The sequence below is a fragment of the Anabrus simplex genome, chromosome 2 (genome assembly GCF_040414725.1).
Source record: "Anabrus simplex isolate iqAnaSimp1 chromosome 2, ASM4041472v1, whole genome shotgun sequence".
Classification (NCBI taxonomy): Eukaryota; Metazoa; Arthropoda; class Insecta; order Orthoptera; family Tettigoniidae; genus Anabrus; species Anabrus simplex.
This window is the reverse complement of record NC_090266.1, coordinates 307,707,800-307,734,893: the sequence shown is the minus strand read 5'-3', so window position 1 is coordinate 307,734,893 and position 27,094 is coordinate 307,707,800. Positions and strand designations below refer to the sequence as shown.

The window sequence follows — 27,094 nt, the reverse complement described above, 5'->3', positions numbered from 1 at the left end:
CACCAAGTTGGTGAGTTTCCATCAAAATAGCAGGCCACTATGCCTAATGCCAGTCACATTTTAGATGAGGACATTTCTTTATAATGGCGGGCACCCTTGCCTACTGCCAAACACAATCGGGTAGGGGAGTTTTAAACAAAACTGCATGCTCACTTGCCTTCTGCAAGTCAAATCGAGAAGTGAACTATTCATTACAATTGTAGACCTTCCTTACTAATGACAGTTACACAGGAGTTGGAGAAGGAACCCTTTCATACTGCCAGTCAAAGTCGGTGTGGGGAGTATTGATTACAATAGCGGACCCACCCTTTCTCGATCGCTACAAATCGACATCAGTGAATATATATAGATCGACATACGAAAGTATATGCGTGTTTACAATATTGAAGACCTTCATTTACAGATTAACTGCTACTAAACGCACGTCATATCGACAAAGGATTATACCATAAGACACGCTGGATTTAGTGGCCTAAATGGCTGGTCCTATGATATGTCATCTATTCTTGGGTCAGATTGAGTTAGAAACGTGGAACAGGGTAACGTTCTTGTAAGATTATCTCACATTACATTACTTTTCGGATAATTATGTGACAGCTACATACATAGCATTTGGCTCATATATGGCTACTGGGTGGGCCAATTTTCGTGAAGAGTTTGATGATTCTGTATTTCATATAAGTAATCGAAGGTATGAATTATGCATGTGAAAATTCCAAATTGACTTAACATCCATTAATAGAGAAAAATCAAACGTAAAAGGGATACAGATACGGCAAAAAGTCATAAGACCAAGGTTGTAGATCATTCCAAATTGAACGGAGATTGTGCAATCTGTTATGTGATAGGAATTTCCGAAGGTCTGCACCATCATTAAAATTGCCTGCATATTTCGATATTCTTCGGGGATAAAAAGTGAAAAATTTAATGATCTAGGATGTTTTCCGTTCATTACAGGCTAAAACGTATAATTTTGTCAAATTTCAATTATCTTCTTTTTCTTCTGGCAGATTATGCCGCAATCTGGATTTTGGGCGAGGCGGGTAAAAATTAGGACTTCCAGGTAACTAAACCAAAAATTATGGAGATGATCATTATTACCCCTTAAACGGAAAGCTGTACGAAAATTTCGCCAAAATAGTGAGTGTAGAGGCACACAGTCGTTACGATTTGATTTATATAGATAAGGAATCTGCTCCATGTAAAACACCTTTTTGGCTATGTCCGCTGGACTTAACCTGCAAAACTGACCATTCATGATATCTCCCTTATTAATCCTCCTGACAAAAAAATGCACATGAAAAAAAGGTTTAGAGGTGGAATTCCATCACGTTTGGTCGATTTCCAGTCAGGTTGGTCTTGTTCTGTATATATTGTGGAAGAGTAAAGTCACCATTTCGGTTCCCTATAAACCGCCAGTCCATTCCGGAACATGAAATGTTATTTACGTTTAAAACCTACCTTTGGACAGGTGGATGCTAAATATGAATTTTGGTTCGAATGTCTTCAGTAGTTTTCAAGTTGTAAGGAATACGCTTTACACGCACCCGCTCGTGAGTTAAGTCCGATGGGACTTGTACAAAAAACGGTCCGTTAATGATATCTCTCTTATTAATCCTCGTATCGAAATGATGCACATGAGAAAAAAGGTTTAGAAATTAATTTCTACCAAGGCAGGCAGATTTAAATTAACGTTGGTTGTGTATATTTTGTGGAAGTGCAAAATCACTGTTTCGGTTTCGTATAAACCCCCAGTCAGTTCAGGGATTTAGAAACAATATTTGCCCTAAAACCTATCAAGGACAGGTGTATTCTACATATGAGTATTGGTGGAAATACATCCAGTAGTTTGTAGCACTCGCGTACATACGGCGTAATTAAGGAAGAAAATAATACAGTTAAGAAAGTTGAAAGTAATAGAAAATGGATTATAACTGAGGACAGCCGGATAACGACAAATATGTAAATGCCAAGTTAATGTATTGGAAAATCAAATGCCCCTCAATAAATTATGCTAGTGTGAGTTATGGATATAATAAAGCGGTAACAGAGGAGAAATTTAGGTCCATTGATTCCTAGGTAAACAAATAATAAGAAGATGACTAATGGTGTTATTACTTAATCTATTCGAAGGCGGTTATAACATCCAACGATATTCCGCCAATATCCCGCAGATAGGCCGATTGACGCCTCTCTTGCCTTCTACCGAAGGAACAACCACGAATTTAAAAGCATGATGAGGAAAATGGCAATACGTTACTTCCCTGCTGGCATGCAGTCAGAGACGTTGCCATGGTAACCTGTAGCTTCGTTGTCGGTCTGTCGGTCACTCAATGCAGAGCATGGTACCCGCAGAAAATTGTAAATTTCTCCGTCATGTAAAGAGTAAGGTAAATTACGAACATAACGAAAGTTGTTTATAATGAAGAGACGTTTCACGTACGGTAAACGAAGTTTACAGAAAATCAATAGTATAAGAGAAAATGGAGGAAAACCATTGTGGTTTTCCTATAAACCCCCCGTCTATTCAAAGATTTTAAAATGAAATGCATATTGAAATCTTCCCCGGGATGAGTATACTCTAAATATGAAGTTTAGTTGAGATCTATCGAGCCGTTTCGACGTGATGGTGGAAAAACCATTCTGGTTTTCCTATAAACCCCGTCTATTCAAAGATTTAAAAATGACATGCAAATCGAAACCTTCCCCGGGAGGAGTATACTCGAAATATGAAATTTGGTTGAGATCTATCCAGCCGTTTCGACGTGATGGTGGAAAAACCATTCGGGTTTTCCTATAAACCCCCCGTGTATTCAAAGATTTTAAAATGATATGCATATCGAAAACTTCCACGGGAGGAGTATATTCTAAATATGAAGTTTGGTTGAGATCTATCCAGCCGTTTCGACGTGATGGTGGAAAAACCATTCTGGTATTCCTATAAACCCCCCGTGTATTCAAAGATTATAAAATGATATGCATATCGAAACCTTCCCCGGAAGGAGTGTACTCTAAATATGAAGTTTAGTTGAAATCTATCGAGCCGCTTCGACGTGATGGTGGAAAAACCATTCTGGTTTTCCTATAAACCCCCGTCTATTCAAAGATTTAAAAATGACATGCAAATCGAAACCTTCCTCGGGAGGAGTATACTCGAAATATGAAATTTGGTTGAGATCTATCCAGCCGTTTCGACGTGATGGTGGAAAACCATTCTGGTTTTCCTATAAACCCCCCGTGTATTCAAAGATTTTAAAATGATATGCATATCGAAACCTTCCCCGGGAGAAGTATACTCTAAATATGAAGTTTGGTTGAGATCTATCCAGCCGTTTCAACGTGATGGTGGAAAAACCATTCTGGTTTTCCTATAAACCCCCCGTATCTTCAAAGATTTTAAAATGATATGCATATTGAAACCTTCCCCGGGCGGAGTATACTCTAAATATGAAGTTTGGTTGAGATCTATCCAGCCGTTTCGACGTGATGGTGGAAAAACCATTCTGGTTTTCCTATAAACCCCCGTGTATTCAATGATTTTAAAATGATATGCATATCGAAACCTTCCCCGTGATGAGTATACTCTAAATATGAAATTTGGTTGAGATCTATCGAGCCGTTTCGACGAGATAGTGGAAAAAACATTCTGGTTTTCGTATAAACCCCCGTCTATTCAAAGATTTTAAAATGATACGCATATCGAAACCTTCCCCGGGATGAGTATACTCTAAATATGAAATTTGGTTGAGAACTATCCAGCCGTTTCGACGTGATGGTGGAAAACCATTCTGGTTTTCCTATAAACCCCCCGTGTATTCAAAGATTTTAAAATGATATGCATATCGAAACCTTCGCCGGGAGGAGTATACTCTAAATATGAAGTTTGGTTGAGATCTATCCAGCCGTTTCGACTTGATGGTGGGAAAACCATTCTGGTTTTCCTATAAACCCCCCGTGTATTCAAAGATTTTAAAATGATATGCATATCGAAACCTTTCCCGGGAGGAGTATACTCTAAATATGAAGTTTGGTTGACATCTATCCAGCCGTTTCGACGTGATGGTGGAAAAACCATTCTGGTTTTCCTATAAACCCCCCGTGTATTCAGTGATTTTAAAATGATATGCATATCGAAACCTTCCCCGGGAGGAATATACTCTAAATATGAAGTTTAGTTGAGATCTATCGAGCCGTTTCGACGTGATGGTGGAAAAACCATTCTGGTTTTCCTATAAACCCCCTGTGTATTCAAAGATTTTAAAATGATATGCATATCGAAACCTTCCCCAGGAGGAGTATACTCTAAATATGAAGTTTAGTTGAGATCTATCGAGCCGTTTCGACGTGATGGTGGAAAAACCATTCTGGTTTTCCTATAAACCCCATCTGTTCAAAGATTTTAAAATGATATGCATATCGAAACCTTCCCCGTGATGAGTATACTCTAAATATGAAATTTGGTTGAGATCTATCGAGCCGTTTCGACGTGATGATGGGAAGACCATTCTGGTTTTCCTATAAATCCCCCGTGTATTCAAAGATTTGAAAATGATATGCATATCGAAACCTTCCCCGGGAGGAGTATACTCTAAATATGAAGTTTGGTTTAGATCTATCCAGCCGTTTCGACGTGATGGTGGAAAAACCATTCTGGTTTTCCTATAAACCCCCCGTGTATTCAATGATTTTAAAATGATATGCATATCGAAACCTTCCCCGGGAGGAGTATACTCTAAATATGAAGTTTGGTTGAGATCTATCCAGCCGTTTCGACGTGATGGTGGAAAAACCATTCTGGTTTTCCTATAAACCCCCCGTGTATTCAAAGATTTTAAAATGGTATGCATATCGAAACCTTCCCCGGGATGAGTATACTCTAAATATGAAGTTTGGTTGAGATCTATCCAGCCGTTTCGACGTGATGGTGGAACAGACAAACAAACAGACACGAACAATTTTATTTATATAGATAATAGTTTTACCGAGTTTGAAATTTTAAAGCTACGCATCGAGTTTCGAGCAACATGGCAAGAGAAACAAATGGGGGATTTTAAAGTATGACAACGAGAATAATAGCGGAAATTTAACAATGGATTTTGCATGATTCGCAGAGTGATAATCAGTAGAGTATAATAGATCGTAGCATATCCAGCGAAAATCCGGCACCGTTTAATATGAGTACAACAGGTGTAGTATTGATAAGTTGAGTATTATTTTAGAGCAATTTCGGGAGCAAAGTAACAAAATTAATTAGCAATAACGGTAACAAAGTAGGAAAACTGATTATGGTAATCAGAAAATATAGGAGAGAATAGGTAGCAATATGAGGGTCAAGGTACGAGAACTGACGATAAAAGGAAGAAAATTGAGGTTCAAATAAGAAATATTGATAATGTTAAATTTAGTTGTGAGAAATTAGAGAAATTAAGTAGGAAAATTGATGATCGAGGTAGGGAGTTAAATAAAATAATATTGTTGACCGAGGAATGACAGTTCGTGCTGGCAAAATTAGTGTTGAGAAAACAATTAATGAAGTAAATCAGGAAATTGGCGATCAGAGGAAAGGGGATCAAAAGTATTTTGGGAGAGGAGGGCGTGATGGAATTACGGAAGATGTATCGGATGACCTACATTTGCCAATGTTGGTGCTAATAACACTGTGATGCTCTTGCGAAAGGTTCGGAAACCGAAAGTGAGGTTTTTCGTGAAGGTGATAAAGGTTATTTAGTGAGTGAAAAGTGTTTCCGTAGTATACGTCGGAATGAAGATGTCATTGTGGATGTTGGTGTACGTGAGAAGATTAAATGTGATGTTGAGTTTAATGAAACTTCTTGTAAGAGGATTGAGAATAACTGTGTGATTGGCATGATAGATGTGCGAGCTGTTATGGGAGGCAGTGATGATGTAGTAATTATTGGGGAAATTGTTAGAAATAATGTAAATCGCGAGAGTAGATATGATGGTAATTCGGTAAGAGAGAGATAGATAGATAGATAGATAGATAGAGAGAGAGAGAGAGAGAGAGAGAGTGAGAGAGAGTATGTGTGTGTGTGTGTGTGTGTGTGAGTGTGTGTGTGAGTGAGTAAGTGAGAGGACGTGTGCTACTGTAATATTTGTGTGAGTGAGCTCGAGGCATTTGAAGATGGAATGTTTGATAAGGGTGAGTTGACTGTAAGTATGACCGTTGTTCGTGAGGGCGTATTTAACCCCTCCGTGCACGCATTTTTATTTCGAAGCGAAACTGAAATTTACTCAGTTTTTATTAATTAATATCTGACGAAATAAATCGCACTTGATGCAAATACCGGTATACTGGTCCATTTTATAGGAAATTTCTAACGGCGTTATATGAAGTCTGTACATTTTTGAGAATGAATGGTAATATATTGCAGGCGCGGTAAGAATAGTAGTATCACCGGAAAGAGCACACATTTCAATCCCGATTACAGTTGCTATGTGGATGTGTTTACTTCACTAAATTAACATGTGTGATACATGTCAACCAACAACACTTTGAGATCCACCATGCACACCCATCACTTGGATATAGATGGAACTAGTACAGCACCTCACATGAGGTCTAAAATGAAGTCTGGAATAATTATTTTCATGCTATCTGAAAGGAAAGTACCAAAGAGCGTGTTTAAAAAATTCAAACTAGGGACCCTGTAGGAGGCTTTCTCGAACGATCGGGTTACAGCAGATGATAGGTCATATTTTCTGCAGAAGGGGATTCATAAGAAGGGCGGTAAATCGTATAGTGATTCAGGGTTTGAAGATTTTGTGGGAAATAGTTGTGTCAGAGGTTATGTGGGTGTGTTTGGAAAGATTTTCTTTTTTTGCTAGGGGCTTTACGTCGCGCCGACACAGATAGGTCTTATGGCGACGATGGGATAGGAAAGGCATAGGAGTTGGAAGGAAGCGGCCGTGGCGTTAATTAAGGTACAGCCCCAGCATTTGCCTGGTGTGAAAATGGGAAACCACGGAAAACCATTTTCAGGGCTGCCGATAGTGGGATCGAACCTACTATCTCCCAGATGCAAGCTCACAGCCGCGCGCCTCTACGCGCACGGCCAACTCGCCCGGTTTTGGAAAGATTAAGGAAAGTGAGAATGAAAATATGCGTGAGATGAAGGGAAATCTATTCAAACGAGTGTGTAACGTAACATCTAGTGCTGTTTGTTGTGTGAATAATTTGAATGAAATTCATGTAATATGTGAGATGTGGTATATATTCCTAAATTCCTTATGGGTTGTGGAGAAGAATGCCTAGTGAGATTTTTGCGTATTTTAAGAGTAGAGGCTTTGTGAAGCAGTAATGTATGAGTTTACCGAATCAAAGTTTGAATGATTCTTGTGTGACTGAATGGGGTGACTGCCTTTGTATGAGGCAGCTATGATTTTTGAATTTAAGTACAGGGGAGGCGGTACTCAAGGATGTGTGCATTAAGGGAGCGAGGGAAAAATTGGCGAAGTCCGGGAAAAAAAGTTTTGACAGCAGAAGACAGCAGGCGGCAATTTTTTTATCATAGCAGATGAAGTTATAATATACATTATTCATCCGTCTGATGCTCAGAACAAAACCATACACATATTTTCCAGTATTTATTTATTTATTTATCGTATGATGAATCTATGTACACACATGCATATAGTTCAGGATAAATGTGCGTAGTCACAAGTCCGTACAATACTATAACTCTAGGTCTAGCATTTTGACCCACTCAACTGCTTCATCCGATGTGCGGTGAATGCCCATTAGCGTTCCTTTGAAAGCTCGAATTGGGCAGTTAGCAACAATATGTTACTTCACAGGTCGTATGGCTTTTAGTGCCAGGATATCCCAGGAAGGGTTCGGCTCGCCAGGTGCAGGTCTTTCTATTGGACACCCGTAGGCGACCTGCGCGTCGTGATGAGGATGAAATGATGATGAAGACAACACATACACCCAGCCCCCGTGCCATTGGAATTAACAAATTAAGGTTAAGATACCCGACCCGGCCGGGAATCGAACCCGGGACCCTCTGAACCGAAGGCCAGTACGCTGACCGTTCAGCCAACGAGTCGCACACAGGTTATATATTGTCAAGAATAAGATCGGTATGTGTGCCTGCGAACTTGTGGATATAGATAATACCTTCCTGCGAACTTACAATATTGCTAAATTAAGGAGGTATGTAAGTTAGTAACATGGAAGGGTAGAAACTGTATTACATGTTATGTATCTGTTATATTTGATGTAATAATGCATTGTTAACATGCGTAAATAGCAATGATCACTTGTCGGTATCAGTTGAAATAAGTCGTAAAAACTATATTAAATAATATATAACTGTTGAATTTGATGTAGTATCACACGGTTATGTATGTTTAATAACAATAAGCACATCTCGTTATCAGCTAAAATCAATGTCAGGTCTGTAAAGGGGCAAGTATCAAGTGCGAGATGCTAGTTCATTTACTCTCAACAGTTCCGAACACACCAAGGGGGCGATTGTAACATATACCATGTTACACGCAATCATGTTCTTAGTTTGCAGAAATTAATTTCATATTGTAATGTACATACCTGTGTTATAATAATTAAGTTAGGCATTTCGAGTGTTTATTTGTTAAAATTATGCTTATTAGTGTTAAGAATCAGATAGCCTTTCCTGGGACATTTCAACAGAACCTACTTGTGTAGTCCTGGGTAAAACCACGGACATGAATAAGTTACCCAGTTAACAACAGTCATGTGTATGTGATGAATACAGAACGGAGAACTTGACAGGCTAGGTTTATCCAAGCACCTGATTAATACAGGGTGGAGTGATGGAAAGTAACAGATTTCGTTTTGAAAAATAGGACAGGCGAATAGTGATGATATAAATACGCAGGAAGTGTTAGGCTGGGGATGATTCCTTATTCGGATTCAGAGGATTGAGGGATTGTTGATAATGACTGAGACTTCGAATGACCTTACTCACTTTGTTCGGTGAATACTTATTCTCTGGTGACTCAGTCCGTACTCATTGATTGTGGACCATGCCTGTTGCAAGTGTATCGTGCTGTCAGTCCTATGTTTATGAAGTTTGAGTGAGTATATTTATTGTACCAGTGTTTTAAAGAGAGGGATATACTGTGGACTGTCTCAAATCTACCATAGAATAACTATCGTTAGTCTCTCGGGCTGTGTGGGAATAGCTCCACGAACACGACCCGAGTAGAATCTATTATGCCATACTATTTAGTATTATGATGTTATTATTATTCTAAACGGAGGGATTCTATGGTAATCTCTGATTCCCATTTACCTGTATTTTTGGCAAATTATAAACTATTATTATTATCATCGTCATTTATTTACTTATTCACTCAACTGAAATTGATTTATTGGAAGTCGCCAAGTAATACCATTCAGTTGTGGTACGAGAATTAATGTTATTATGAATTTCATCATCATCATCGTCATCTGTTTAACCTCCAGGTTCGGTTTTTCCCTCGGACTTAGCGAGGGATTCCCCCTCTACCGCCTCAAGGGCAGTGTCCTGGAGCTTCAGACTCTTGGTCGGGGGATACAACTGGGGAGTATGGCCAGTACCTCGCCCAGGCGGCCTCACCTGCTATGCTGAACAGGGGCCTTGTGGAGGGATAGGAAGATTGGAAGGGATAGGCAAGGAAGAGGGAAGGAAGCGGCCGTGGCCTTAAGTTAGGTACCATCCCGGCATTCGCCTGGAAGAGAAGTGGGAAACCACGGAAAACCACTTCGAGGATGGCTGAGGTGGGAATCGAACCCATCTCTACTCAGTTGACCTCCCGAGGCTGAGTGGACCCCGTTCCAGCCCTCGTACCACTTTCCAAATTTTCGTGGCAGAGCCGGGAATCGAACCCGGGCCTCCGCGGGTGGCAGCTAATCACGCTAACCACTACACCACAGAGGCGGACTATTATGAATTTAATTTTTTAAATGTTGAAATTGATGCTTAATGATGGAGTATTTTTTTAATTGTCGCCAAGTGTGGGGCAATGGTTATTGTTTTAGTATAATTCGAGCATTGTTATCTTATGTATTACCTAGAAGCCGTGAGGTGAGGCGGTGAATTTCACTTCTTAAATAATATTATTTGCTTTACTTCTCCCTAACTACTTTTACGGGTTTTCGGAGACACCGAGATGCCGAAATTTCGTCCCGCAGGAGTTCTTTTACGTGCCAGTAAATCTAGTGGCGCTTACCGGCTGAGCTGGCTACGCGGTTCGGGTCACGTAGCTATGAGCTTGCATTAGGGAGATGGTGGGCTCGAATCGCACTGTCGGGCATCCCTGAAGATGTTTTCCCATAATTTTCCATTTTCACATCAGGCTTCCTGGAGTACCACATGATCGTACAGTTCACTGCGTTTAGACAATAAATGAGTACCAAAGTAATTTCCGTGGGCAAAGATGGCCCAATATAGAGCTGACCACTCTACCCAACTTAGTGCCGAGGTTACGAACAGTGGAAACCGTTATCTAGCACTCCATGCACTCTACGGAGACGAACTATTGTATTTCACCTTACCAAACTGACAAAAACCTCGTTTTGTCGTACCAAAGTGACAGCAAACGGTTTCGTAGTGATAAGGGAAACAGTTTCTACGTAAGGCGATAAACATATGTTTTCCTTTTCTTTTTGTTAGTGGTTTAACGAAGCCCTAACACATCGAGGTTTTCGGCGTCGCAAGGATAGCAGAGACCTAGGATTTGTAAGGTAGCGGCCGAAACCTTAATGAAGATAAAATGGGAAATGATGTACAAATGGGTGACCACGAAAAACCCTTTTCAGGGCTGCCGATAGTGGGTTTCGGTCCCATCATCTCCCGAATGCAAGCTCATAGCTGAGGGACTCGAACCATGCAGCCAACTTACTCTGTCAAACAACATCTCTGTGATCGGAAAAATGTAGTCTCAGCAGATCCTTGACCAATGCAACCGAGTTATCCCGTGATCTCCTTGAAAACTTCAGATTTCGTTCTACACACCTGCAGAGCAACACACGAAATTTCAAACACAACAGATGAGGAACCAATCATTAGAGAGTATTCAGTTAATTAGAAACTAACCAATATAACATCTGATTTAGTGAATGGAACAAGATTTACAGTAGGTACTTACCAGTGAATACCGGGGCTCGTTCTGGTAGATGGTGCCAACTCTGGTCCAGTTGAACTGCTGCAGTAGTTTGAGGCGAGGTGCGTTGAAGGCGTTTTCACTCGGCACTACGCGGAAGAAGTTGGGAAAATGATCGCTGGTGAACATCGGGTGTGTGTCAGCATAAGAAAGCTGGAACAAGTCATTAGACACAATGCGTTAGTCCTGTAGGTTCTCTACAATGCAGTTGATGTAGGCTTATATTATAACCGTAATAACAATAATCCCGTTATGCAACAACCCATTAAGGCCTTGACCTTCCAAGATGACTGCTGCCCAGCCAAGTGGCCTGCAGATACAGGAGTATCATGTGGTCAACGTGAAGACTCCCTCAGTCGTTGCTTCGCCTTCACGGCAGGGTGTACTGCCTCTCATATCAGATAGCTCCTTAACTCGTTTCACAAGGCTGAGTAACCATGTTCCTACTCCCAGTCCATAATATTAAAATCCTGGACTAGTTGGACACAGAACACGGGGTGTACACTCTATATGGTAGAAAAAAATTATTGTTAGAGATTCAGAGGAGACTAATATTCTGTAATTATACAAAAGAAAGACTTAGCTTCTATTATAAATTTACTGACTGAGGAAGACTTAAAACGCTACATGTGAGTTAAGGTAAAATTGAACAACGGATCTCGAGGCAGGAAAAGTAAAATTATTATATACAGTATTCGGAGACGAAGTATAAAGCACCCCGCTGCAAATAACGAAGCTAGTTAGGAGAAACACAAAGAGATGTGAGGAGAAGACGTCTTTAATCGCCCAGGTAATAAAATTGGGTGCTCAGCTTAGTACGCACCTTCTTCTATTATTTCGTGAAAGAAAGGGTCATAGCGAAGAAATCGCGAATGTCTAGGAAGTACTGTGTGAATGGGTCATATCATGGTAATCTTGTGGAATAATGTAAGTCTGACCTAGCTCTCAAAAAAAATTACTGAAAGAAGAATTTACTAACTAGTGTACAGAAAAGGTATATTTTATTTCAGTAGCTCCCTATCTGAACCAATCGTAGTGTAGGCCTCGGAATACCAAGATAGTGAGTTCGAATTCGGCAGATATGTTCGGAAATTTTAAGGACGGAAAGGGGTCAAGTCGACACGGCATGGTGTGCGATATAGTCATGTAAAATATCTCTGGTGACATGTTTGGTGTTTACCCGACAAAATTAATTTAAATCTCTGTAATAAGCCGCCGAGATTTGAACCGCTACCACTTTGGTGAAAAGCCAATAACTATGCTGTTCGGTTATCACGCCCCCAATTCACGGAAAAGATAAATAGACATAAATCACATCTTTGGCCTTCCTTGAATTAGCTTCGTGTGGGCACTCACTTCCAAATCTGGCATTGTAACTAACATTCACACCAGATCTGTTTCTGTCCTTATTTCTAGACCCATTCAATTTCATACACACATATTAATGTATACAATGCAGTTGCCTATGTTATCAGAATTCACTAGCACTAGGTGCATGTGTTATTGGAAAAGATGTCCTAATACTATAAAATGAAGCACTAGTACAAATTAATATCTGGAAATATTCGTTATTATAATGGCCTTCTACACGACTGTAATTATTTGAGCCTTAGCTTACAATACTGGTACGTGAGGAGTTATCTAGTTGAGGTGGCAAAGGCGTACATGGTTCGATTTCCTGTCAGGAAGTCGAGACATGTAGAAAAACAACTTCCAGTCCTGGAACGGTACATGGCCCTCGGTGAACCCTCAACAGAAATTCAAGAAAACCTATAAAGACCCTTGGAGGAATGGAAGGTAAAGGCTTCCACTATCCGTGGCCTTGGCACTAAGTGGACTAGAGTGGTCAGTCCTATGTCTGACCACCTTTGCCCAGATGAATGAACCTGATACACATTTTTTGTGTAAGCTGAGTGAACCTCAGGGGTATGGGCCACTCCAGAAGTAGAAATCTCTTCCTTTAAATTTTCCAGACTTCCTCACGGGGAAGCGATCCCACATCCTTCCAGGTGAAACCACCTCGGCTAAGCAGGCCCTCCACAGGAATAAGTAGCAAGTTAATTCCTGGCGAAGAGGTGACTGGCCATAATGCTTAAGCTACTTATTGCCCAGATTGGAAATGATGAAATCCAGACATTCCACTCGTTTAGGGGCCTTCACAGCCTGTACGGCGATAGTTTTACTATTTTGGTAGTATTGGTACTCATTAACTAGAGGAAAGTGGGCTGCTATGCCAATCAGCACTAAAACAATTTCCCAGCCCTACAGCGAATCATTTGTTGACGGTTTTAGCTTATATTCATGTTTGTGATCTGCTATGAAGTTTTTAACACCAAAGAGTCTTCCGTAAAAGGTTTTAATTTGCATTGTAATATATCAATACATGACACGAAAGTAGCCTAGTTTCATCCCTCAGTTTTACGAGCGAGATATTGTCCTTCTGAGAAGTTCCTTGCATGTAATGTGGTAGAAATGTGAGTTCTTTTGAACGTCTTTAAATAAGTTGTGCAAAGCCTGGAATGAGAGTCATCGTTTGCTGCTAGAAACATATGGTGAACACGCTCCATCGATTAGAACATGTGAGGCTTGGTTCCGACAGTTTAAACGTGATGATTTTAATATGAAAGACAGTGCGCACTCTGGGTGATGACCCAACTGAAACTCAACAGCCATTGGCACAAGCATTAAATGTGTCACAAGAAACAATCAGCAGACGTTTACGAGCAATGGGGAAGATCAGTAAACGCGGTCAACGAGTCCCACACGATTTAAATGAATAGCAAATGGAAAATCACAAATTCACTTGTGAAATACTGCTTCAACACCACGAACGAAAATCATTTCTGTACCGAATTGTGACGGGTGACGAATAATTGACTTATTTTGAAAACCCGAAGGGAGAAAATCGTGGTTGTCACCTGGCGAAGCCGGTCCTTCGACACCAAGGCCAAATCGCTTCGGCAAAAAGACCAAGCTTTGTGTCTGGTGGGACCTGAGCGGTATTATGTATTATGTGTGAGAAACGTTAGCGAAAGGAGACACTAAAAATACGTCCACTTGTCATTCATTTCCTGCTCAAAAGTGGCTCCACTATTGCTATTATCGGGAAGGTTTCGTTATATTTTTATTTGTAGTAGCGAGTTCCATTCAACTTCTTGAGCAATGCAATGGTAAAATACTGTATTTTAGTACTGTTAGGTTCTTCAGTCTGCCGAAACTAATCTTAAGTAATAAATGTATAAACGACCTGAGAAAAGGTAACATATGGTAACATTATTATAGTTGAAAAAGAAACAACTTAATTTTCAAGTATATTACTGCTACCATATGTTATTTTCAGATCGTTTATGAATTTATTACTTAAAATAAGTTTCAGTAGACTGAAGAAACTAACAGTTATAAAAAAAGAAGGAAAGTGCTGTCCATCAAAAATAGGGAGACGGTGGAAAACTACGAAAACTATTAAGTGAATTATAGCATACTTTCACCTATCTGTTAAATTTCTCAGTGACGACAGTAAGCTGAATCATACTTCTATAAAACAATCAGTCACATTTGATGCGAAGTGAAGCTTAGATCTTGAATAATTATAAATTCAGTAGACCATATATCCAGCTCCATGGCTGAGTTGTCCATGACTTGGACTTCGGGTTCGAGTTCCGTCAAGGTCGTGGGATTTTAATTGTAAATAGTCAATTCTCGTACTCGGGGATTAGTTGTTTGTGTTGTCCTCAACACTCCTGCAACTCACACATCCAACTCAAAACTATCCTCTACCACAATAACATACAGTTTCCTATGAATGGTAGACGCCACCAACCCTTATCGAAGGGTCCGCTTTACAAGGGCAGTGCCCAGTTAGTAAAAGCCACATGAAATTATTATACACTGGTTCATACAGCAGAATCCAATCCAGAATCTTTCAGATAGCGTTGATTTTTAATGATGGAAACATCATAGCTGCAGCTCATCTGATTGTTTTGGAATATTTGCATCAGCGACACTGATCAATGTTGAATCTGAACTTCGTTCATTAATATGCATGACCAACATACGAAGTTTTAGATCATGCAAATTAATGCATTTCCGAGTTAAACATTGACTGTTTGCATAATATATGTTTCTAGTTTCACAGATTCATGAAACGCTATAATTACACACGATAATTACACTGTTCTATTATACAGCGAGAATGTTCCCAGCAATAATGTGTGATTTCATACTCGAGACGTACCAAGACTCAAAGGTCATCAGCTAACATCAAACACTCAGCTTATCGCTTGCTCTAGAACAGAGGTACTCACGATAGGCTTTTCATCCCGAGGGCACACAGCTTGTAAGTGTGCGGGCGAGTGGGTGAGCTATCAGTGCGTGCGCTTCAGAGATAGCAACGTTGTGGTTACGTCACAGGCCGTGAAGTCAATGAACGCTGAACATTCATTTGAATATTAAGGGGATAGTGTTATTTTTTAAATTCCAGTAGACAGAAACCCAGGTTATTTTCAAGATAACATATGCTGTAAGATATTAGTTACTGCTGTTCTGTTTACGTGCATTGACCGGATGCAATAAAGAGTTTACCGGTACCTCAAAATGTTTTTGTATTATTCGCAATGGACTACTGTTTTCACTATTATATTTTAAGAGGGGTAGGCATTAGGAACATTCCTATTATAGTAAGGATAAGGCGGATAAGCTGTGGCTAGTTGTTGCTCGAGTTTAAGTGATCTGACAAACTCATCAGCAACACTATCATAGAATGGACCTTCAACTCGCGTTGCTATCGCTGAATCACTACTGTGCCTGTGCTCGGACCCGCACAACTTCAAATCTTTCATTAAAATGCGTCCGAGCGACCTTCGTGCGTACCACGTCACCTTGTGCAGAAGGAATATTATCAGTATCAACCCATTTACTTCTTTACAGAACTATTAGTTTGCTGTGACTGGTGAATTTATTTAAGTCACGTTTTCACGTTTCGCCTTGAAACAAAGTCAATTGTCGCCTAACATGTGTACACTAACTTGGACTTGATACGACGGAGGTCTTTCCCGTCTGGCTGCTCATCCATGAACTGAAAAGGTAGGCCAAGCAAAGCTGCAGGACAGTGGGTATTTTAAATTTTAACCCAGTCACTTGGACTCTGAAGCAACGAAAACTCGGACGCACACGCCTAGGTTTTGTATGTGCGTTAGAACTTGTCAAAACCGAGGGGTGAATAATATATCTCTGCGAAGCTGGTTTATTCCTTTCAAAAAAATAGGGTTCCCCCCCCCCCCCCTCCAGCTAAACGTGTAAATTGAAACTGTGTGTAACCTCGGCTCAATGAGGTTATTTATTTTCGAAAACAGCAGATGACCTTTGAAGGTATTTCAGGACTGACAAAGTCTTTGAATTCTAATCACCCTTTCTTATGTCTACCAAGGTTACGTGTGTGTTTATTGGAAATCCTTGGGAACTGTTGTGTGGACTTCGGTCTTGTTGATCATGGTAAATTCAAGTACTTTTCGGAAGACTAGATTAAGTTACGAACACCAGGCTGGTTCCCATCTTTCTCGCTTTACGCTTTCATACCATGTTTAGCTTGCCGCGTTTGATAGCCAAGTTATAAAACTGGTATCAACCAGCACATAGCCACTAAATGTTCGTGTGCCTACGAAAAATGAAATGACGTATGGCTTTTAGTGCCGGGAGTGCCCGAGGACAAGTTCGGCTCACCAGATACAGGTCTTTTGATTCGACCCCCGTAGGCGACCTGCGCGTCGTAATGAGGATGAAATGATAATTAAGACGACACATACACCCAGCCCGAGTGCCAGCGGAATTAACCAATTATGGTTAAAATTCCAGACCCTGCCGGGAATCGAGCCCGGGACTCCTGTGGACAAAGGCCAGCACGCTTACCATTTAGCCATGGAGCCGGACCGTGTGCCTACATATCTGTGAGAAAGACTCAGCAGCTATCAATTATGCTTGATTGCTAGTTCACAAACTAACTTGTTCTTTATTTCATGGTATCACGTGTAATTATTTTTGATCTGAAAATCATACTATTGTATTTAGCTTTACGTATTTTATTCCTGATTTTCTTGCCGCTGTCACTTGAAAGTTAGCCCCCATTTACGTCGGTCGTATGGTTACCGCACTACATATCATTCGTTACGCTGGCCGTTTCTTTTAATTGTTGTATATGTTTATGTTATTATAGATATGCGGAATATTATCACGTAACTTGGTTTTTCTTGCCCTGTTTGAACTGAATACACGAACGTTACGGAATTATATTTATAATTAATTCGTAATGCAGGAATGTCCGGCTCCATGGCTAAATGGTTAGCGTGCTGGCCTTTGGTTCAGAGGGTCTCGGGTTCGATTCCCGGCCGGGTGGGGTTTTTAACCTTAATTGGTTAATTCTAATGACTCGGGGGCTGGGTGTGTGTGGCGTATTCAGCATTAGAATTCATCCTAAGTAGGGCCCTCACCTTCACAGGCATGCAGGTCGTCTAATAGGCCGTCTACGAGAAAAAGACCAGCACCAGACCTCTTCGGAGGCCATACGCCATTGTTATTACTGCAGGAATGTGTCCCTTTTCCCTTTACCTTTTGCTTCTCCGTCTTCCCCTCGCTCTTGGGCCCATACGTTCTGCACTGCTTTTTTATCGTGGCCTATTAGCTTATCCTGCCCTGCGCGACTTTGCCATTCTTGAGTGCTATTACATAATTCAACCTAGCCCGTAACATATTGAGAGCAGGTCACACGGGAATAACATTAGTTACATCACTATGTAATTTGAAGTCATACTGGTTATCTACTTGTTGTTGCATTTAGAGTGTTGTTGTGTTTGGATAGTAAATATCTGTGTTTTCGCTAGTGATGAAACTCACTCGCTATTTAGAGGCTAGCTGTTATCAATGGACGCCTGATGATAAGTCTTAAATATTATTTCCAGAAATTCAATGAACAGGGAAAGTCACATATCATTATAACACCATCAAAAATCAATCGTTCAACTGGTTTAAGTATGTAAATATATTACGTTTCTTTGAATGAATAACAGGAATTTACCTGGTGCAAATTCTGTCATTCCCTTCCAAGAAATTGTAAATCGCAGCTTGCACGCTTCAACCTCGTGTATTAATACATTATAACACAAAACTTGTAATGTCAGTTTTCCTTCAATGTGTAAATACGGGAAAGTATATTTATGTGTGTCCGCCTCTGTGGTGTAGTGGTTCGCATGATTAGCTGCCACCCCCGGAGGCCCGGGTTCGATTCCCGGCTCTGCCACGAAATTTGAAAAGTGGTACGAGGGCTGGAACGGGGTCCACTCAGCCTCGGGAGGTCAACTGAGTAGAGGTAGGTTCGATTCTCTCCTCAGCCATCCTGGAAGTGGTTTTCCGTGGTTTCCCACTTCTCCTCCAGGCGAATGCCGGGATGGTACCTAACTTAAGGCCACGGCCGCTTCCTTCCCTCTTCCTTGCCTATCCCTTCCAATCTTCCCATCCCTCCACAAGGCCCCTGTTCAGCATAGCAGGTGAGGCCACCTGGGCGAGGTACTGGTCATACTCCCCAGTTGTATCCCCCGACCAAGAGTCTGAAGCTCCAGGACACTGCCCTTGAGGCGGTAGAGGTGGGATCCCTCGCTAAGTCCGAGGGAAAAACCGAACCTGGAGGGTAAACAGATGATGATGATGATGATGATGATATTTATGTGTATTAATATCAAGGGCAGTATAAATCAAACCGGAATATTTTTAAAAGGCCGTTTTTTCTTGGGATTATATTGTCTTTTTTTAAATACTGCACTTCAATGAACATTTCGTTGAATGGTGCGAGGAGAGCTTCGTAGTCGCTATCGAACGTCACTGCTCCTGTCCCGTGCCGAGTGTGTTGGCTCTCTAGCTTGACTGTGACGCACGCTTAGTACGTGAACTGCCAACATTTCAAACAAGCAAGCCCGGCCACACTGGACTAGCCTCAATGGGTGCCCAGCTGGGAAACTCTGCTCTGGAGACATATTAAATACCGAATATTTTTCTTATTTGGGGAACACTCAAATTCCAAGACTTCTACGAGTCGTATAGTTTGACTGTCAATCACTTGCAATATCACTCATCTAACTAGCGATAGTTTGCAACTTGATGGTACTCGTGAATGCATTTTATGATAGAGCAGCCGGGCTGAGTGGCTCAGACGGTTAAGGCGCTGGCCTTCTGACCCCAACTTGGCAGGTTAGATCCTGGCTCAGTCCGGTGGTATTTGAAGGTGCTCAAATACGTCAGCCTCGTGTCGGTAAATTTACTGGCACGTAAAAGAACTCCTGCGGGACTAAATTAAGGCACCTCGGCGTCTCCGAAAACCGTAAAAGAGTAGTTAGTGGGACGTAAAACTAATAACATTATTATTATGATAGAGCAAGACTCCAGTTACTTGTATTTATACACGGAGACCTAAGCGAGATGATATTTTCAAGATAAATTCTAAAACACATTTACAAGTAATGATATATGTTTCTGTCCGGCTCATTGGCTGATTGGTCAGCGTATTGGACTTCGGTCTTCGAGGCCCAGAGTTCGATTTCCGGCAGGGCCGAGGGATTTTAATGTTAAAAGGCGTATTCCTTTGGTTCCGAGACAGATTGTTTGTACTGTCCCCAACATTTCTGCAACTCGGACATGCCCATCCTCCACTACACTCAAACACGACAGATTCCGCCCGCCCTAGGGCTGAGCTGCATCAGGCTAGCAATAGCCACAACAACTTACTGCTATATTTGTTTCTAAAGTTCGTTCTAACTGCTAGGAGCCTTGACAGTCACCAAGCAATTACTCTTGAGTGGAAGAATGAACAGGGTACCATTTTCACAATCACATTAAGGAATCCAGGGCCTAAGATAGATGCTATGCAAGGGAATAAATATTCTAGACAGAGTCAAATAGTTCATTATTTACATTACGGTATACAATGATGGTTTTGTTCAAGATAGGAAACCAAATGAATGTTACAGCATTGTAAGGTGTCATTGCCCCCCGTTAATGCTAAGCGCCCGACACGACGATCTCACGGGGTAGACCGTTCGTGTGATCCGATAGTTACTACAGGGTCATTAAGGTTGGATAAAATCAAAGGATATAAATAATATCCAACAGGTATGGAAACAGCCTGTATTAAGAAATTTTAACGACGTTACGTTAAATAACGAACCTCAAAATCAATAAAGTCAACATACATTGAAAATGAAAGCTCGATGGATTAATGTATTTTCTCAATGTATTGCATAGTTGAAATTAGCTTTACATATCATTCAGTTTGACATACACTCATTTATTATCGTCAGCAAATAAAACAAACCGAATTAAACTTGGAAAAACGTGTTCGATATTCGATTAAATAATAATCGTCAATGAAATTTCGTATTATCGCTCACCATCGCAGTTGAACTTATTGAAACATTACTCTGACCACAATAGCATATAAAAATTATATAATTCAGCTGAAGTAATAGCAAAATGTCTACAGGAAAACTAATTAATTGAAATAACCCTAAGTTTATTTACATTTAAAATAAAACTGAATTCTCAATCTTGAAAATGTTCAGTATGTGAAATTACTTACCGCTCTTCCTAACTAAATTGACATCATTCTTTGCATTAACTTATAAGTCGTTTAACGCAGTCTTCTTTACATCATTTCATCAGTGAACATCATTGGATTTCCCTAATTCTAAAATATGTGATGATTTGGCCAGAACTATCAACAACTCTGCCATTTGGCAACAGTAAAGTATGAAAACACTCTCCAGTTTAGACAAAGATAACCAAAGCAACGCAGAAACATCAACTTCATTGCGGCAGAATGCAATGAAAAGTCATCACACAACGACTACGCAATGATAAAACACAATACCGATATCTGCAACTGAGTATACAAAATACTGTATCATAAAAATCAGATCCAAAATCAACACACCCAAGATACACGCTGTTTAGAAGTTTATTTTACACTTTGTCTTGTTTAAGGTCAGGATAGGCTAGAGTCGATTAATTAAGGATCTTATAAATGCTATCCTCTGAAGTTCATCGTTTGTTATTAAATGTGTGACAGAATTAAGAATGTGTAACTTGTTAGGTCTATATCGTCAAATAATAGAAATAATGCAGATATGAATTAACTACACCGTAGGAGTAAGTCAAAAGATGATTCCAATGCTCTTAATTACTCTTCGTCACGCCTAGAGTGGGCTTGTACTCTATTAACATCACCTTAATTTGAGTTGAATAAGATGAAAATTATTATCACTTCATTAACATTATATTTGATCAAATGGGAATAACCAGATCAAACACGTGCTCCACAATCTGGTCCATAATTCACATAATTTTAGACACGACGACCTAGCTGCTTATTCCACTGGCAATTCATAATAAATTGAACACATAACTTCCGCATCTTCTTCAAATGTCACCGACATGCATAAAAAATTTTAACCGTAGCAATATTTAAATACACTCATTATCGTAGTGATGAGCAACATCACAGCTTATTAAGTTAAATGTTTAATTAATATTATTTCTAACACCTAGCCATGCCAAGATCATTATAGAATACGTCTAGACGACTCGCGAAAAAATGTCTTCAACGTAGTGCAATTTAATTCTAGGAGAATTCAACTAATGCCTCTTCCAAATTTATACATCAAAATTAGAACTGAAAATATGCTTTATAGGCAATGATTTTAAGTTTAAAGTTTATAATTATTATCTTTACGGACGTTGACCTGAGAAAATACTTGCCTTGAAGAAATAACTCTCACACACATGACTACAAGTCAAATCTAACAATTGCATCAGATCACAAATCTTCCACAAACCAAAGTAAGTAGAAATAGAAAGTTTGATACTACATAAACTAATAGGGAAAATTTACATAAAAAAAAGTGAGAAGATCGTGAAATATTTTAGAAGGATGAAAACGAAAACCTACAACCTGTTTTCCAGTCATTGACCGGGTCAGGGATGGAATGAATGAAACAGATATAGGCTATTAGTACGATGGGGTCGCCACTCCCAAAGTGATTTATTAATGACTGATAGATGCTATGAAATGAGAATGGAGAGTGTTGCTGGAATGAAAGATGACAGGGAAAACCGGAGTACCCGGAGAAAAACCTATCCCGCCTCCGCTTTGTCCAGCACAAATCTCACATGGAATGACCGGGATTTGAACCACGGTATCCAGCTGTGAGAGGCCGACGCGCTGCCGTCTGAGCCACGGAGGCTCTCCTTTAGAAGGACGTGGAAGGAAATTACATTATAACATTTTTATTATATTTGGGCGAAGGTGTTCGACCTCATGGTGGCTTCAGTACTCCGGAGACTCCACATCTAGAATGAAGGCTGCGCTTCCATTCTAGCCAAGCATGCGCATGAAATCTTCACAGGTTAATCATAGCAACTGACTGAAACCTCATTGCGTAACAGTTCACGATCGGAACATTCCCGAATAACGCCCGCAATCAACTGCTAATACATTCAGATAACTTGTTATACATTGATACCGGTTCCGCATCGATAGGGTGGATAAAGAAGAAAACGACACTGCATATCTCGCCTTGGCTGAGTCGCTGAAGGTTCCACACAGATATTGCCACTACTCCACGCCGCCACTGTAACTCATCAATTTAATATGACGGGATTAATATCAAATTCGGATGGGCACTTATAGTGTTGGGTAGTACCCCAGTAAGCCAAAGAACTCCGTATCAATGCAGTCAGGTATTAAGACGTAAAGCTAATGATAAAAACAGCTTTTATTTGTAGGAATTTCCTTCCCTTCTTTGTATAGGCTACATGTCGATCATGTCAAACTGGGAAACGTTACGTGATAATATTTTTTCCTCTTCGAAGAGCAATGCGGTTAAAATGAAATATCATCATCCTCATCATCATCATCTGTTTACCCTCCAGGTTCGGTTTTTCCCCCGGACTTAGCGAGGGATCCCACCTCTACCACCTCAAGGGCAGTGTCCTGGAAATTCAGACTCTTGGTCGTGGGATACAACGGGGGAGTATGACCAGTACCTCGCCCAGGCGGCCTCACCTGCTATGCTGAACAGGGGCCTTGTGGAGGGATGGGAAGATTGGAAGGGATAGGCAAGGAAGAGGGAAGGAAGCGGCCGTGGCCTTGAGTTAGGTACCACCCCGGCATTCGCCTGGAGAAGTGGGAAACCACGGAAAACCACTTCGAGGATACCTTATAACGATGAATTTCTGCAAATACCTAGTAACGAAAATAGTGGTTCAGTTCCATTTAGAGTTTACACTCTGCATTCGTATAAATTGAACTTATGACCCAAAGTGTGTTCGAATCTTTTGCTGAATTGTCAGTAATCGCGATTCAGAGGTTCTCTGGTTCGATTTTCAGCCGATTTTATCCGCGTCTGTTCAATTACTCTGACTCGCGGGCTGTTTCAATACACATATCTTCATATTAACGCAGTAAACTACACTGCAAACTACCACAGAGACACGTAATAGTGTATACATCCGCTCATAAAGGGTTGTCGTCAGAAAGGGCATCCGGTCGTGAAACAGGGCCAATTCCACATGTGCGCCACACTTTACACCAGCCACCCAACCATGAAGGGGGAAATGTGGCAAAAGAAAGAAGAAAAATGAGCCCAAGTATGTCTTCAAATTTCTTATCTCTTAATCTCACAAGCCACATGTCTTTTTCCGGCAGTAGTTGTTGCCTAAGTTAGAGTTTTGTAACATCGTTACATCAGTCTCATATACGATACTTAGAAAGTGTGTGTATTCTAATCTTCGTTACTCTGATGGTTGTGCTGATTTGTGACATTTTTTATGGCGTGGTGGAATGTGTGGTAAACACGAGGTTTAATTAATATACATTTTCAGTATTTATCAAGAATAAATACTGTGACTAGCGTCCTTTATTCACATGGGCTCTGGATGAAACCAATTTATTCTGGCTATTTTGTAAACAAGGAGAACCATGAATATGGGAAAAACTTTCAGGTCTTGCAGGCTGTGGTCCAGTTGGGTTCCTAGCTCCCAACGATAAACCGGAAACTGTGCCTGGAAGTTTCAAGGGTCCATTCACTCTGCAGATCAGTAATGAATCACGGACCATTCTATTCTATATTCGTCGAGACTGCGGCCAGGAGAGCCTAAGCTGTTACGAATATATATGGTGATAGATTCTATACCAGTATACAACTTTATACACGACACAGGTATTGTCTATCCTCCTCTCGTTGCAACGATCATTGCGAGGAAATAAAGTGAACACTTCGTGAGAATACAAGTTACGTCACAAGTCTTACTTGTTAAACTTTTAGTAAACAATATAGGATTATTAGCACACATAGAAACAACGTCATGTCCAGATGGCTTTAAGTCGTGGAAAACATGGAGGTTATTTTGATGACTAATTTTCTTCCCTCAAACGCATGAATTTGTTTTTATGTCAACTTAATTAAGCGCTAGCCGAGGAAGTCAGTTGAAAATCTATCGAGAGAATGAATAAACCATGGTAATAATATTTTATACAAAACCAGTTAGGACGTCCTGTATATCGAGACTCGTCGAGAAATACATTTCACACTATGAAATGAATTCGAAAGGGTGCGATCCTGGTCTCTAGGACTTCAAGTTGAACACCTAATCTCACTGATTTCACTAAACCGTAGGTGCTATGCCCAGACAGGTAAGTACTGTACCGTGCTTCATGCTTTTTATTGCTAACGACTGCGTTCTGAATACCTGACGCTGTTTTGATCACTTGTGTAATAAGAAACACTAGGCGTTTCAGTTGTTTCGGTAATCCACAACTAATCGCAGCTCGCCGATTGACAGTAGCTTGATATACCACATGTCCATGTTCTGTTCCATCAGCAGCTCACCGATAGGGCTGCTGCACGATTTAAGGCCGGTAGCCTATTAACGATAAGAAAATTCATTAATTACGCGTAAAAATACATTCTACAAATCCGTTTCAGTGGTTCTCAGAACGTCTTCATTAAATTTATGTTACAGCTTCTGTGAGGAACTGGAATTACTTCTGAATATTGTTCCTTTCAATAAATCCTTATCGATAGACATCTCAAGGTGAAGGGTGTAAGATTCATGCTGATCACAATTTTTCAGAATTTAAACCATCTTTAAGGACCTTGTACGCATCATTTCCATGTGATGTACACTCTGGAACCACGCTGGTTACATCATCTGTGCTGCTTTGTTAATTTCTGTCCTTTGGAGGAATGTATTGTTCTGTATTAAGCAGGGGAATATCTCAGAATTTATGGTTTCCTAGGAAAATTCTATGAAATAAGAGCAGCCTGCCACTCACCAATTACAGGGTTGAGTAGTATATTTTCTTGAAATGGTCGAGAATACTGGGATCTCTAATATCTACAGTAAAATAAATAATATCCCTTAAGAACTGTCTTGGATTTTTTATTTCTCTGCTAGTATACAATTTTTAATGTCATATTTTGAGAATGAATTCAGCTTCCAGATTGGCGATACAGATATTGTTAACAGAAGATAAACCAATATACTAGCTGGTAATTTGAATCTTAATGATTTTGGAATAAGATCTATGGATTTGTAGGAAGCTTTAGTAGCATTGCTGCATAAGGTCACATTATTGAGATAATTTTTTTGCTGGAATAATTATCACCAGAAGCAGCTTAATTATTCATTCACAGAATGATGCCAGTAGAACCGAGGAGAACGCAGTTAATTATATTCTTTAATGTGTATTCAAATAATAAGTTAGCAAGAGCTCACACCAGAAAACTTGACTTTACGGGCAGATAGAAGGATACGCAGTAGTAGGGCATTGGCACGCGTTACTACTGGCATAGTCACCATTCTTGCTCAAGCACTTCCTCCAACAGTACACCAAGGTATCGATGCAGGCATGAAGGTAATCTGCGTCCAGTTGCTGGAGCTGAAGCCAGTACACCCGACTAGAAGTGCCATAACAATTCACGTGCCATATTGAGTGCGTGTGGTCTCGTGTTGTCATGCCGCAAGACGACGCCTGTTGACAGAATTTCAGGTCGTTTTCTGCGAATTGCTATCAGAAGACGCTCCAACGTGTTACATCCAATAGCAGCATTCACTGTAACTCCACGGGTGAAGAAATGGACCATTCATACTATCCTCCCTACAGTCCCGAACCAGGTAGCCAGTGATTTTCAACTCTTCGTTCTATTGAAGAAACATCAGAGTGGTGATCGATTCAACGACGATACTGCGGTTTAAGCATGCGTTAATGACGTGGCTTAAGGGACTTTTCTTCCGCCATCGATATATTGGTGTACCGCTGGATGAAATATTTGGACAAGAATGATGCCTATGTTGAACAAGTAATTTGTATCAGTGGCCTACTACTGCGTATCGTTATTGTGCCCTTTTCAAGGCATGTGTGGTGGTGCTCTTCTTGATCAACTATTGCTCCGGCTGCTCCTGCAAATAAAAACATCAAAAATACGTTCCTCTCACGTAGACTCTCTCTCCTTGGGCGTGGAACGTCCTTCAGCTTTCCTCGAGGTTGTCGGGCCACACAAAATGGGGGTGAGGAAGTAAAAATAACGGTGGGTCAACTAACTACAAATAACGGTACCCAAGACTGAATTGAAATTAAATGATCAAAAATTTTATTAACAAAAAATTGCAAAAGAAAAAGTAAATTTTAAAACGAAATGAAAATAAAATGGATTTTAAGAAAATAACAGGAAGTAACGAAACTCAAGATCTTCCCAAACAAACTACAAATAAACTTGGATGTAGGTCACAAATTAAAATAATAAAACGTCACCATAAACATATAAATCGTACGTCGATTGACGCTACTATCGACGAAACCAGTGGTCGACCAAAACTCACCACTCAAAGAAAATATCTCAGATTTACA

At 40.3% G+C, this 27,094-nt stretch overlaps 1 protein-coding gene across 1 annotated transcript in view; it reads right to left on the bottom strand.

The window, feature by feature from the left end:
- Positions 1-27,094, bottom strand: part of GABA-B-R2 (gamma-aminobutyric acid type B receptor subunit 2) — an 853,882-nt gene that overhangs the window by 579,956 nt on the left and 246,832 nt on the right. The window contains exon 2 of the mRNA XM_067139049.2: positions 11,134-11,301. Within this exon, the coding sequence (XP_066995150.2) occupies positions 11,134-11,301 (168 nt within the window). The remainder of the gene's footprint in view (positions 1-11,133; positions 11,302-27,094) is intronic.